The sequence below is a fragment of the Manis javanica genome, chromosome 6 (assembly GCF_040802235.1).
Source record: "Manis javanica isolate MJ-LG chromosome 6, MJ_LKY, whole genome shotgun sequence".
Taxonomy (NCBI): domain Eukaryota; kingdom Metazoa; phylum Chordata; class Mammalia; order Pholidota; family Manidae; genus Manis; species Manis javanica.
In genome coordinates, this window is record NC_133161.1 from 83,269,266 (window position 1) to 83,285,040 (window position 15,775).

General features: G+C 34.7%; 1 protein-coding gene across 2 annotated transcripts in view; it reads right to left on the reverse strand.

Annotated features, from left to right (window-relative positions):
• Positions 1–15,775, reverse strand: part of GNAI1 (G protein subunit alpha i1) — a 77,407-nt gene that overhangs the window by 5,627 nt on the left and 56,005 nt on the right. For both annotated transcript variants that reach the window (XM_037021656.2, XM_073238935.1), the window contains exons 4-7: positions 11,571–11,728; positions 8,464–8,592; positions 4,343–4,472; positions 3,257–3,410 (exon numbers count right to left, since the gene is read on the reverse strand). In XM_037021656.2, coding sequence (XP_036877551.1) covers positions 3,257–3,410; positions 4,343–4,472; positions 8,464–8,592; positions 11,571–11,728 — 571 coding nt within the window. The remainder of the gene's footprint in view (positions 1–3,256; positions 3,411–4,342; positions 4,473–8,463; positions 8,593–11,570; positions 11,729–15,775) is intronic.

A 15,775-nucleotide genomic window follows, 5' to 3' on the forward strand; every position in this document is an offset into this window, starting at 1 on the left:
ACATTTCTTTCATCTCTAGTTTTCAGTGAAAGACCTTCCATCTTCTTGGTTAAAGTTATTCCTAGGTATTTGTTCTTTTGATGCAATTGTAAATGGTGTTTTTCTTAATTTCTTTCTCATCATTATTAGTGTAGAGAAATACAACTTATTTTTGTACATTGATTTTGTATCCTGTAACTTTATTGAATTCACTGATTAGTTTTAACTTTTTTTTTGGATGGATTCATTAGGGTTTTCTGTATATAACATCATTTCATTTGCAAATAGTGACAGGTTTACTTTTTCTTCTCTAATTTCAATGCCTTGTACTTCTTTTTCTTGCCTACCTGTTCTGGCTAGGACCGTTAATACTATGTTAAATAAAAATGTTAAGAATGGGATTCTTTTTCCTGATTGTATAGAGGAAAAGCTTTCAACTTTCCACTGCTGAGTATGATGTTAACTTTGGGTTCGTCATATACAGCCTTTATTATATTAAGGAACAGTCCCTCTTTGCCAACTTAGTTAAGTGGGCATACATGGATGTTGAATTTTGTCAAATGCTTTTTCTGCATCTATTGGGATGATCATGATTTTTATTCTTCATTTTGTAAACATAGTGTATCACATTGATTTGTAGATGTTGAACCATCCTTGCATCCCTGAAATAAATCCCACTTGATCATAGTGTATGGTCCTTTTAAAGTACTGAACTCAGTTTTGTAACATTTTGTTGAGGAGTTTTGCATCTATGTTCATCAAGGATACAGGCCTGTAATTTTCTTTAGTTTTGGTATCTGGGTAATGCTATCCTCCTGAAATTGGAAGTGTTCCCTTCTATTTTCTGGAAGAGTTTGAGAAGTACTAGTATTAGTTCTACTGCAGATGTTTGGTAAAATTCACCATGAGGCCATCTGATCATGGACTTTTGTTTGAATCAATAAACAAAAACCTCCCAACAATCTCTTTACTAGTATTGGTAAATTGGTCAAAATAAGTTTTTATTAAATCATACTAAGGTTGATTGATCTGAAATTCTAAAGCAATAAAACAGTGTCTTGTTGAGTCACAGAAGCTGATGCTGCAACCTCTAAAAAATATGTTTTGGAAGAATAGCTTGCACTAAGTGCATAGCTCAATCTGCTACCCGTATATTCTGGGTAGTTAGTTAGTCTACTGAATCCCAAAACTACAAGATACAGGAATGAACAATAAGCACAGTCCTCAATCTGATTTTTAAGACTTAGAAAAGAATGGCAATGATGGGGCTGAGGGACTGTGATAGATATTTTCTAACATGGTAGAACTTTCCTGAATAGAGATAAGTATAAATGATAATCTGGTTCAAGAATGGAGAATTGGGAGGTTGGTGATTAAATTCAATGGAAGATAGAGGAGATTTGAAGAAAAAACAAAAACAAAAACTGACTTCAGTTTGAGTTTCATGTTCAACAAGCAGCTGGAAATGCACGGCCTGAGGCTCTGAGTTGACAACAAAATTTAATATAGAACAAATAGGAAAGGAGAGAATGCTGAAGGATTATAGGACTGCAGATGGAATGTGGTGAAATGTAAAAATATAGACTAAAAAGAGATGGGAAGAGATGTGAGTGGCCTGGAAGCTACATAGGGTTCTTTTATATAAAGCAATAACCATAGGAATTAAGAGTTGAGGTTGCAGCAAGAGGCAACTGAACCAACACTTAGGGAATACAGTGAAGATTTTAAATTATCTTAACCCTGGGAATGGGAAAGAATTACATAATACTCTCTCTATTCAAAGATTCTGAGATCAGGGTTTCTTCCTAACCTGACAACCTAAGAGAAATTCTTGAACAAACTGTATACATCTGGGAAAGAGCTAACACGTATATTCTTGGGTGCTTTGGAATCCTGTAGGTATGTGATACTTACGGGTTCACTTAGCTACTCTGGTGATATTAGCACAAAAAAGCTATTTCGTAATAGAAAATGACAAATATAAACTGAAGGACAGATGAAAGGGCAAAACTGAGCCACCTTAATTTGAGTAACGTCAATTTTAGAACTATAAATAATCTTATTTCTAATAAGCACTAAAAATGTTGAAGGTGACTTAGGATACTATGACTTTCAAAAAAAAGTTTTAAAAAAGGAACTGTGTGAAATTACTTTGAATTGATGTATAACTGGAGTGCACAAAAAGGATTGTAATTATGAGTAGTGTGATTATATAGACTGAAAAACCTTCCGCCTTTGGTTCCAATGAGAATATAATTAAATGTATGCTGGTGATTAATAGCTTGCATGCGGGAGTGCAGTAGACTTGGGTGTGGACTTGGACTCTGTCACTTCATTAAGACCCAGTGTTCTCAGCTGCATGAGTGGGACATAACAGCACTGATAACCCAGGATTGTTTTAACATTGCCTGTGAGAAGGTGGTAAATACTCATTGTACAATTCACTCAACATAAAACTAAAATTTTGTTAGATGTGTAAAGAATCAGTTTCATATAAAGTGGAAGCATGGAGTGAGGGTAACTATTAACTCTTCAGAGTATCTCAATTTAGAGATCATATACATCAGTGGTAGATAAATTGTTTATTTTAGGCACGGAGTTTTCTTCACATTACTCCACTTTAATGAGAGAGAAGGTGTGTGTGGGGGTGGGGGGGTGGGGGTGGTTGGAGAATATGCCTATTCCTTGCATCCATCCACTTACACCAGCATCCCAGAACAGAGCCCAAACCTCTGGTGTTATAGATGAGGCATGGGACTTAGGTCTAAGTTCCTGCCTTTTTCAAGACCAAAGGGCTAATTATGGAATCGCCAGGACTGCACCTTAGGTCTTTTTTCCACAGTAGTAAAATTAAAATACCATCAGCAGTCTCATTACCAGAGTTCAGGTTTCTCATGAAACCTTCCCTGAGGAGTTAGCTAACTCATGGATTCCTCCTTTGCAGAAGCATGTTATGCTGCTATTGTTTGAGTTCACCTGTCTTTGAGATTAAACAGTGGACAGAACATGTTTTAGATACTCTATGATGTACAATAAATGACACAAGATTAAATTTATGAAGACTTGTAGTCATTATCTAACAGCTTTTCCATAATATACTATTTTTAACAATCTCATCCAGGCCTCAAAGAACTGCTTGTGCTTGAATGCAGTTTGATAAATAATTTCTCTTAGTTATTAAGCCATGAGTTTCAAAACAACAACTGAACTACTGCCTTAGGGGAACTTTCACTTAGAATTATATGACCTGACAAGTCATCTACAGAAAGTAAAATACCTGCATATTCTGGATAGCATATAGTGAGAGGGCTCTTTTTGACTTTTTCTTCAAAGAGATCCTTCTTGTTTAGAAAAAGTATAATAGATGTATCTGTAAACCATTTGTTGTTACATATGCTGTCGAACAACTTCATGCTTTCATGCATCCGATTCTGTAACAGAAAAAATACTAGTTTGTCACAATGGCAAGGATTTTGAGAAATACTACTTAAAAAAAAATAACAAGTGTTGTAATAAAATAGAGCTTAGCTGAAAGACATACCACGAAAATACATTTCTGCCATTTAGGAACAGGCTCACTTTGAAGTCAGGCAAGATGATTGTCTACATCATTCTTTACATTCAACCAGAATGTGTCACTGTGCTTAAGGACATCATGCTGCAGAACATGGCAATCTAGAGATCTCATTATTATAGAGTCAATCGAAATTTACATTAAAAGATAAATAGGGGTTTTTAGAGTAAATCAAATTAACCCAACACCCTAAAAAAAATGGTGTATTAGGGAAGGAAACCTCCAATCCTATTTCCTGCCCTTTCAGGTTTTGTGGCTTTTGCAAAGGGCACTTATGATGGTGCACTGCACTGAATGGATTATGAGGGCAAGACACCTCATTTAAAACACATTTAATGGACATTTCTGCCATTTCCCCCCCTAGTTTGTACTACAGTTAATTTAAAATGATTGAATTTTAAATTTCTTTTAAAAAAGATTTCCCTCAGATTCATGGTACATTGGAACACATCTGAAAATTACATGGCAGTAGCAAAGTGTGAGATCAAAGATGACTGAGCTGGTGGAGGTAACTTCCATTCTCTACATGTAGATGGCAGACAGAAAATACAGAGTTAAGCATGAAGAGCTGAGGTGAGATGAACTCTCGGTCTGTTCTTTTGCCTCAGGACCCACCTGTGCTTTAATAGTATATACTTCCCTTTCAGTATATAAACAGAAAAGTCAGAGGCAAGAGTTTGAACTTTCAAATAATTCAGGCATTAGCAAGAATTTCTCAATCCTGAGAAGTCTTGGCAATAGCCCCAGCACTTCGCATTTCATGCTCAATCTTTAAAGTGTTCTACTTGCCATTTCTTCATCTTCAGCCAGAACCAGGTCATAGTCACTGAGCGCCACACAGAAGATGATGGCAGTCACTCCTTCGAAGCAGTGAATCCATTTCTTCCGCTCAGATCTCTGTCCTCCCACATCAAACATTCTGTAAGAGCAAAGAGTTTGACATCACATTCAATGTTTAAAAGCTCTGAGTTCTGTAATAGGAATGAAAAAGTCCAAATGACAGGGATAATGTGGAATGGGGAGAAAGGAGAGAAGAACTTTATGGGAAGGAAATAATGTCACAATTTGGTTTTCATAAAAAGAAAAAAGTCTGCTGGTTTTTAAAATTTCTGACTAAAGGGAGGATATCTCAAAACCAAACCAGAAATGCCCACAAAAAACAACACATTCCTTAACATATGGGGAACACTTAGAGCATTAAAACAAATACAAATGAATGGATGCTGCTATGTGTAAACAACTAAGAAGTTACATGAACTAGGGAATGCAGAAATAACATTATATTTAGTTTGCCAAGGTCACAGAACATCAGGGGTAGAGGACATGGTCCCCTCTACAAAATGTTGTTTTCTCTCAGAGGCAATAAGCAGGTCTAAGACATAAAAAAAGCAAACATCCAGGTAAGAAAAAGCTGACAAGCAGGTCATATTCAGATGAGAGTAAACAGGCTGTCTAAATTAAAAGGTAAAACCATTGTATATATTTAAAAAAAGATGAAATGAGATAGGGCCATCCATTTACTGAACAGTCTTAAAACTTCAGAGTGAAAATATAAATTTTTACACAATATATAACAGTGAACCACTGCAGGTTAGTGTACAGGGTAAAGACAATCATCTTTTCTAATTTTTCTTAGAAGAGTTTATAATTAAATAAAAGTTGAAATTCACATAAATCATGTTATGCAACCTAGACATAACCACTTACATAATGAAAACACTATGCAAACTGGTATATTTTTAAAAGCTCCATTTATCTAGATGGTACACTAATTAAAATAGTCCCTATTTAATTCTCAGGCAAAAAGAATTTTCCCTGCAGAGTAGTATTGGCCTATAAACCAAATCTGAGTACATCAACTAGTATTTTTACTTTCATCATCATTTAAGTGGGTTTTGCTCTATTGGTTTAGCTAGTGAATCGTTCACTGTTTAAGTATGCTATATGGCAAAATGACTTTACCACAGGATAAATTAAAATGGGTAAGATACAAAAAGGACAGCTGGTAATAACGATCAAAGACAAAAGCATTATCCACTTGTTAAACTGCCAAGGAACACAATTTGAAAAAAACTTTACCAAAATGATATTTTAGATAACTACTCTAATCAAATGTCACATTTTCCTGACCATACAATATAAAAATAACAACCAAACCTGCCCCATCCAACATTTTCCCTCTGCGGTGGCTATTATGTATCAATTTGGTTAGACTATCATACACAGTTATTTAATCAAGCTCAATCATAGGTGCTGCTGTGAAGGTATTTCAGTGTTGTGGTTAACATCTACAATCTACTGACTTTCAGCAAAGGAGATTAGTTTCTGTCTAAATCTGCTGTTCTGCCCTGTAAACACTGGACCTGACAGCCCCCACAGTCACGAAAGTGAATTCCTTGAAATAAACAGATTCTACTGGTTCCATTTCTTTGGCACAGCCTGACTGATAAGCAGCTCCTTACTCTGAGTACTAAACTTTCCAACAAGTTACCTATAAATGTGGAAGTAGCTTTGAAATTGGGTAACAGATAGAGGCTGGAAGAATCTTGAGCCTAACAAAGTCCAGACTGCCTTTAAAATAAGGCTGGATTAGAAATATGGACATTAAAGGTGATTTTAAAAAGTGAGACTTAGAAATTAAGAGGATGGTAGAAAAAAAGCAAATGACCGATTCATTTTACACAAATGGCCAGTCACAGAGGTGAATAACATATATTCTTAAATTATGCCTACTGCCTCATTTTGAATTCATTAATTCCAATCAAACCCAAAATAAGTGAAACTGAAATTTTATATCAGCAGTTAAGATCATATGATGAATTACAACATAAAACCCACAAAATGATAAATACAGTTAAGAGTTCCCAAAACTATTCTAAGTATATTTTTGCCCTCATTTGTCTTAGGCTCTTTTAACATATAAAAAGCAAAGCTGGAGCCATAGGTTTGCAATGGTAGTAATTTAACAGAATTCAAATCTAAAATAAGACACAGTTTATCTTAAGTTGTTGACAAACCTATGTTTAAGTCAGCAACTGAAAACAGTAACTAAATATATCTTGCGGAATTCCACCTCACCAAAGAGACTAAACAGAATAAGATAAAGGGACTTCTGGGAAAGCTAATGGTGAGAGACAACTTTACTGACGCCCAGGTACTCGCTTCGTGGTAAAATGACAACTTTGAGAAACCCAGGTGGAAGTGAACAGTGTGGCCTAGAAAGTGAAGGTTTAAAGGGAACAGAACCCAAGATTGAAAGTGAATTTTACAAAGTTAGATATTCTTCAGTACCAAAAGATTGACTTAATATTTACCATTGCCATATTCTACAATTTAGAGAGCTCTCACCGTTAGAATGTTTTCTTTATAGGCAACAACTCATTTTATGTTTAAATCTTTGCCAATGGCCAAGACTGACATACTCTCTGTTAAGGGATCCTGATACCTAAATAAGGAGATCTAAGCTTAGAATCCTTACTTGCTAACCCACCCCAACTTCCTTCATTTTCTCCTCAGATGAGAACAAAGCCTTTATCTGCACATAACAATTAAGTTTGCATTAAATATACAGTCTTTAAAAACAAAGTAAATAAAAAGCAAAAAAAAATAACCTGAAGTGCACTAGGTTAAAAAAATAAAACTTTGACACTTCATTCTATAACCAGGACCTTCCCTATAATTAAAATTTTATAATTTTAAGTAAATATGACAGTAGTTCTCAGATCAGACATAGCAGACTATTTAAAACGTTAGTATTTACTATTCCTGAGTTTGGTCATTTAATATTCTGTAAGTAGTAAACAGATCAAAATAAGTGATTTCAATATGAGAGAATGCCAGCAACAAAAAATGCCCACTGAGAGCTTAGAAAATATTGATTACAAAAAACAATTAAAAGCAGATGCAAAACCATATACTGTATATTAAAGCACAAAGTTATATGGTCAGATGAACTCATTATGACCTACATCTCTGTTTAGAAAAAGAAGGGCAATATTTGTTTTTTGAAGGGAAGCTGTCATGGAAAATTTGGTTTGAGTTTTCTGGAAAACTCAATTACATGAACCACTGAATGTGGGATACGTAAGTGACAAATGATACCAACAAATGTAATTAAAATATTTATGGAAGGAATCAGAAGTAAAGATGCATATATTTAACTGTGCTTCCCATAACTTATAGTAGTGAGCTTCTATATGAGATGAGCTTTTTTTTTTTCATCTTGACTAGTAACTTTTTAAAAGATGCTTTCAGAAATTTTGCTTTATTGTCATTACTCTTTCCAAGCATTACATTTAACTGAAGCAAGGCCTAACAGTTCTTCCCGTACTTTGAAAATTGTTATTTATTACCATGGAAGAGAAATGAACTTCCCTGAGCCTGGCTCATTATAAAATGAGCAGACTGGACAAAATGAATCCCAAGATCTCTCCCATTTCTAAAGGTTACAATTCAGTGATTCTCTGCTCATAATATTCAGTACAGTGTAAATTAAACGTTTGCATTAATGAAAATTTTCATGAAAAATTTCAAGTTACCCTTCTTTTAAAATATTTCTATAAATAAGAATATATTCTATCAGTAAAATTTTTTTTACCTAAAAACAAATGGAAACATTTCCCCCAAATATATAATACTAGAGCAGTAGTTTTTACTTATAAATAAAACTCTTTAACTACTTTTACTTTAAAACACTGTCAAAAATATAGGTAAAGGAATTTGTATGGCTAAGTATTTATTCCTCCTAAGAATGTTTCTTGCCCCCTTTCACTCAAAAATTCTTTTGCCTAATCATCTGAGAAAAGGTTTTTGTAATTTCCAATTCTAAATTATTAAAAACTTTTACTATTATGCCTTTTTCCAAATATGTGTTTTATATCTAAATCTATAAATCACATGCTTTTACTCACTTAAAATGCAGATCCTTGAAAGTAAAATGGGTTTCAACAATTCCTGTAGTTTTCACTCTAGTTCTGAGAACATCTTGTTGAGTTGGGATATAATTTGGTTGTGCTATTCTGTCCAAGTCATTCAAATAGCTGAAAAAATAAACAAAACAATATGTTAGAACTTAATACAGCCAATAAAAATCATCTAAATCAAAGAGTAAAACATTTTGATGTATTCAATGTTACAAACTGCCAAGGGCTGGATGTGTTTACATTTCTGTAAAATGATATAATACAACCAATTTAAGTTTATTTCTTATACAACTCCCACCGAACTAAAAATGTTTATACTTCTCCAGTCACAGAACTATTTTAACATTTTTTAAATGCTACCCTGTGTACTTTGTTTCTTATGGGCAGTAATTGGTAATTCTCCTTGGTGGGAAAGAAAACCAAGAAGTAACTTCTTTAAAAACACTTGAACTAACTGCAACCATGAGTTTATTTCTTAAAATTCTTTCTTATACTTTCTTGATGAGGATTTAGAAAGTTTTCACTTCTGAGAACATAGTGAGAACTCTGGCCAAAGGTTGAATTCTATATTGCTCCCTGTCAGCCAGTCTTATGTTACGCACAGGGAAATACCACACATGCTCCATCACTCTTCACTCTGCAGCTACCGGCTCGCTCAATCAGTATTCGGATTTTACTTCTCACTGACCAGTGTAGTGTAGTCATAGCATACAATTATTTTGTGTTACATTATACAGCAAAATATATAGTAAATAATGTAGTAGAAAGCCCGGGTACGGAGAGATTAATGTGACCTGAGGGGTTATAGAAGGATTCATAGATAGTGAGGAATGTAAGTAGAAATCTGAATGATGGGGTGAAATAAAAGGGAAATGTCATCCACATCAGGAGAAGCTGTAAAACTATGGAGGGGGGAATAGTCTCACACCTGGTTTCTCAGAAAGTAAGGCCCCTGGGCTATGCATAACCAGATATGAGAAGTCTGGAATCAGTCCTAAGGTTAGCTGATGTGGGGAGATTGACTGCAGTACTTTCTAACAGAACTGAAGCACCAAGGATTTCAAAGACCCACCTGGGTTTATTACAGAGAGGCACCAACTCTTGCAATTTTAATTAGTTATCCTCTGAAACTGTTGCTTAGTCATTTAGAATGCAGTCTTACAAACAAAAGGAGCATAGTAAATATTTGATTTGTGGGGATGAGAATTGTAAAGCTCTTCAAATACTTAAGTAGTAATAAAAAATGTCTTAGTTAAGTCTACGTGGTATTGATAATAGAAATGGAGAGACATGATAGCTTGAGTTATCTGAATTGTTTTTACTGAATTTAAAAAATCTTATTATTACTCAGAACTTTATCTGTGTTTTTAATTCCATATATATAACATTATACATTATTATAAGAAAACTGATTTAACAAACAAAACAGGCCATGGCAAAATTTTACTAAATGTCGTTTTGAAATACTGAGCTACTCTTATTTAAAATGTGCTCTCATTACTCATAAAGTTTCTTTGCTTAAAATCATTATAGGTCTAATAGTCTCTAAAAATAATGCACAATTTATTTTTCAACAAGACAGAAAAGAAAAATAACATCATGAAAAACTTCAATTATTTCAAATGGTCACAAATTTAGAGTATAAACTGGAGGCCGGATAGCCTTAATGGACAACTTGGCAGCATCCTCTCTCAAGAACTCACAAATCAAGATGCACTTGAAAAAGATTTCTATGACTTCCTTCATTCTTGAAAAACAGCTCCATTATTGCCATTTTAAGGTCAGAATTACTAATAATGAAATAATGGGGAGCCAAAGTGACATTTTTCTCAATGCATGTCCAAGCATTGTGCACAGGACATGGGGGGGCGGGGGTCTTGTCAATAAACTGGGGAGGTCCAGGAAATCCCCCAGACTTCAATCACTCATCCCTGGGAAGCATCCCTTCATTACTGAACAGCTACCCTTGCAGGGCTCAGCTCAGAGCAATCTTCCCACCGTAAAAGTTATTCGCTTTTAGATCTTTTTGCAAGTGCTGGTGATGCCAAAGCAAGTATTATGGCCTAAGAGATGTGCTCTTACTCTCATTTTGTTTTTCTCATTTCTCTTCTAGGCTCTCTAAAGTTTGGCTTATTCATTCATTATTAAACATGGGAATACTGAGTGACAAGTATGGGTCAGGCCATGGAGACAGAATGACAGACAAAAAAGATCTTACTAAATTTACACTGTTAAGGGCAATAGAGAAAATAATCAAATAGTCTCAGTGTAAATATAAATCTAATTACTTCAAAATAAATGTCAAGAAAATGGAACAATCTTGGAAAGTAAAATGAGTACATAGCACATGTTTTAAGACCAATTCATGCTACTTAAATCTTATCTGACAGTTGTGAGCCCGTGTGCCAAATTATGGAAATAAATACTTGCTGTTTTAGTTCTATATAATTCACCAAGCAGAAAGCTCCCTACCTAAGTTTTAATCACAATTTGCTTTACCAATTTTCTGGGTCACTGCCTAAAAAGTTAGGGCAGATTTTTCTTCCAAAAACCCATACTCAGATATCTGTAAACAACATTTAATGCAATAGGGTATATGCAATTAACTATTTTCAAGAGTAATTTTTCTCAGGGAGAAAATATCTTGGGATCACTGGTGGGGTACAAGTCACTCAAGGTCACTGTCACTGGACAAACCTCTTCTCAGGCACCATTAATATAATGAAAAGAACCAACCAAATCAGTTATCCACCTCTTTGACAGTCCCAGGCTGACTAGAGATACACCCTAATTCACAGTGAACTCTGGGAAGTTACAATCATTTTCCTGGAAATATATTAGAAACAGTCCTATATCAGGTTTCAGTTAGAGTCACATAAGTGTTCATCTGAGATACTTTTGAACCCAAAGTAAAGAAGAGCACTGCTATCTACAAACACACAAATGGCAGGGAACATTTTCAAATACTATCCCCTGAATATCCCGAGTTGTACAAGAACGTATCAGCCAGTTCTGCAATAAACTTGACTCAGACGTATATCTGACTTGCAAGTGATCATTCATGATGGGTTAGTTCTGAGGTTATGAGGACTTACTAGGCTGCAGAATCATTCAGCTGGTACTCTCGTGATCTGCTGAAACAGGCTTGCACGCCAGCATCCGTCCACAATCTCGTTATGACTCCGGCAAGCTCTGTGGTCATAAAACCTTCCTCAGCAGCTCCAGCAAGCACGAAGAGCTGGCGGGCATCATCCTGAACAGTCAAAGGCCATTGTTTTAAAAAGGAAAAAGGGAGACATTACAGATAGAAAGTACAAATGGGGACATCCGAGATTACAAAAGGTATAACAGTGAATTTCCTTTATGTTTTTTATTGGTGTCTTAACTTTTATTTTGCTAAAGCACCCTTAAAAAGACTGGCTTAGCCAAAAGAGCAGAATCTTAAATCATGAGTCTGTTTTGTGGTATCAGTAACAGCTATCAAGGCCCTGGGAAGCTGGAAGAATGACTAACAGCTCAGGAGGGGATAATTAGCCAATGATCCACTGCCAGTGTGTTGTGCACTAAAGATGACCACTTCTGAGAAAACTGAAGAATGTATGCCTTGCCCCACACTTTCAAAAGTGTTTCTCATCTAAGAAACACCTTAACACCAGTAGAGATTATTTAAGATGGGATATAATTAAATGTTAGCTTTCTGATACGCTTAATAGAAGCAAAATAAGGTCAGAAAAGGGAGAAGTCGATAACAAAAAGATCTAAGATTTTCAGGGGATCTTAATGTGTATATACACTAAAATAATGGGCCTGAAGGTGAGATAGGTGTGGCAGGCATTGGAAGCAAAATAAGCACAGCACTGGAGTAGAAGTAGTCTTGCTGAGCACAGAAAACAGCATGCAAAACATTTTAAATGAAGGAATACTGAATATAAAGTTAACTAAATTTCCCTTAAGTTTTGAGGCAACAAATAATTTCTGATCGACAGGTAATCAACCACACTATTTCTAACAGCCACAAAGAGAAAAAAAAATAACATTTTCTTTAACCTATATAATTATTATTTCAATATGTAATCAATATAAAATCACTTAGTCTTTGAAATCTGGTGTTTATACAGCCAAGCACATCTCAATTCAGACTAGACACATTTCAAATACTCAGTTGCTACATGTTGGTAGTAGCTCCAGGACTAGATAACATAACTCTAGACCTTCAGAGAATGACATATTAATCCACAGACAGGGCAGAGGTGAAGTGGCTATCTTCATAGAGATTCTCTTTAGCCTGAGACTTGTAGCTTTACGTTAAGTGGGTAAATAATCCCCAGTTTTTCTAAAGGGCATTTTTCCAAATTGTTGTAGTAGATGTTTATAAAGTGATGGCACACATTACAGCAAAAGGAGAAGCATCTGGTGACACAGGCTAGCAGAGGGTACTAGCTGACAACAGAAAGTCATTCTGCTGCCAGTTTGTGAAACATTTGCTTTCCAATGGAACGCATCATGGAAAATAATTAAGTCTCTCAGCATAGGAACATATTCAAGCATATGCTTCCCTTTGCAGTAAATCACAAGAGAAATGCATGCATGCAACATGTATACAATATCCTTAATAAACCCCAACATAACATGGTTTCAAATCATCCTTAGCACAATTTACCTAATTCCAGGAAACAATTACTCACTTTTCCAAATTAATTACTAATATATAAGACATTTCTAAATGTGGTCATTTGTATTAATTAAACATCAAAAATTATCTAAATTTTAGAAGAGTGCATTTCACTTAAGTGAGCTATTTAAATGTGTTTTCATTATGATATATTTATTCAATTTCAGTAAAATTTCTTGATAAAGACCAGTGCCCTCTGGTATGGTTCATAAGACCACATTCTATTTAAATTTTCTAGGAAGAAACCTGAAGGAAAGACATGAGAAACTTTGGAAGCTGTTATTTATAAACTGTACTCTCTCTGGCAGTCAAAAATGTCCCTTCACAAAATGTAAAACAAGTCTTTTTACCTTGAAAAACTAATTAGAATATTCACACTTCCATGTCATTAGCAGGACATTCTCATGTCTGTACGTGAGCTTTATGGTAATAAATTTAAGCAGGAAGGTACTTAAGAAATTATTCTACCTAGTTTTTTGTGTTGTATAAAAAGAACCCAAGGCACAGAGAAGTTAAGCAACTTATTTAAAGTTTCACAGCTAATCAGTCACCTAATCACACACATTTGTCAACAATTAGTAAGTAGCCATTGCCTAAGACAGAATAAATTTTAAAACTGCAGAATAATGACAATGACCCTATCTTGCCATGGAATGAGATCTTTACAAAATTCACCTATGACAATATTACTTGAGAACATTTAGAAAGATAAACATAAGTGATGACAGAGGGTAGATCAAGGACAGTGAAAACTACAGAAAAGGCTGGAGTTAGTCACAAGGGCTAGGGTCAGTGAAATAGTTTCCAGGTACTTATGTGGTATTAAAAAAGGAAGAAATGTTATCTGCCAGGCAATTTTTTGTGAGTATCAAAGAAAGTTCCTTTTGTTGGTATGTAGCAAAGTTATGTTTTCAACCACTAAGAACTAAATGAAAATAAGATGATTTACAGAATCTAACTTCCAAGTCATGTAACTGTGTAGGATCTGGGAAAGGAGGTAAGAAATACTATTGTGCTAAGAGACACAGAACAGGGCCTTCTTCCCACTGTTGGTCAGGGAACACTTAGCATACTGTATTTAGTTTAGTGACAGCATTTTGAAGTTGTCATACACGTTATATGAACTTGGAAGAGTATCCCAGGATGGGGAAGAGATTGAGGGCCATGATGGCTGTCTTCTGACATATATTAAATAAGGATTGTTCCAAGTAAGAAAGAGTAGACCTTGTGTTTAGGTATAAGCAGAAAAAGGAGAATTCTTAGGGCAAAGAGCAAATTTCAATCCCGTAAGAACACTTTTAACAATCCAAGCCATCCAAAGAAAGGAAGAGGGGGAAACAAGTTTTTAAGCAAAGGCCACATGATTTTTGTGATATAGCAGATGTATGAATGAGATTAAGAGTTTAAATAGAAAACATCAGGAAGCTCTTCTACAGTAGAGACTAAGTAGTCTTAAAAAAAAATCAGTGACAGCTCTGAATTTATGGCGACAAGGATAACACATTGATGTCACAATTGATATTATATATGGAAATATTTTGCTTCAATGGTTTAGTTCACATTTCATTAACAATTAGTCTACAATACTCAACCACATATGAGAACTACTCATATATATATATATAACCTATCACATTTCTATAGTATATAATCACTCCTATAAATTTAAGGCAGCTCTTCTGCTTTTATGAGTTAGTGTACCCTTAAGGAAATCCTGAGAGAACTTTTAGTGGAGTCACCACTCCATGGCTTATGGTGCTATAATCCCAGATATTAAAGAATTCCTTTAAAAATTACATAAATGTATAATACTGTTTTCTCTAAAAACACACATTATCAGTGTAAAAATAACCAAGACAAAGAAACAGGAAGTTGTTTTTCTTTTTTCTATATAGCACCGCCTAGAAGGGGGGAGCCTAAAAATAAAATATTCTAAGTTAATTTTAACTAAATTGCAGACAGCAAAAAAATTTGACTAAATTGCAGTGAGCATGAGCTTCATTATGCCAAGAAGGGAAACTATGACAAATGTGTTACACAAATATAACTGTTATGCATACATTTATGAATCTTACAGATGTATGTACTTTTTTAATTTTCAAGTTCAGTGTTCTTTGTATAGACAACAGAACCTGTTGTCAAAAGAGGTATAGAGATATGTGATAATCAACGCATGAATTGGGGGACATAGAAAAACACTGTGCTGGAGGCACATAATGTATTTCAAAGGAAGATTAATCTCACTTTGCCACATACGTAAATTGATATGTCTCAGAATCAAACAAGAACTATGTCATCTTAGTTCTCAAACATAAGCCAGAGTACAAAATGAATTCAAACAATCACCTTGAAAAATAACACAGAGAAATAACTGGGAACATTTTGAAGGAAACAGGGGAAGGAGGGCTAAAATGATCAGATATTAAAAGCCTACAATATGTAGAACAATGGTATTGATGCAGATCAATAGGAAAAAAAAAAATCCCAAATCTGAACTCATAATATGATAAAGCTGATAAGAAACATTAGCAGGGGATTACTCATTAAAGAACAAATGCAAGAAACAACGGTAAAGTTTACTCCCCTAAAGAACTTTTAAAATAGCATGAATATTTGGTAAATCTCTTG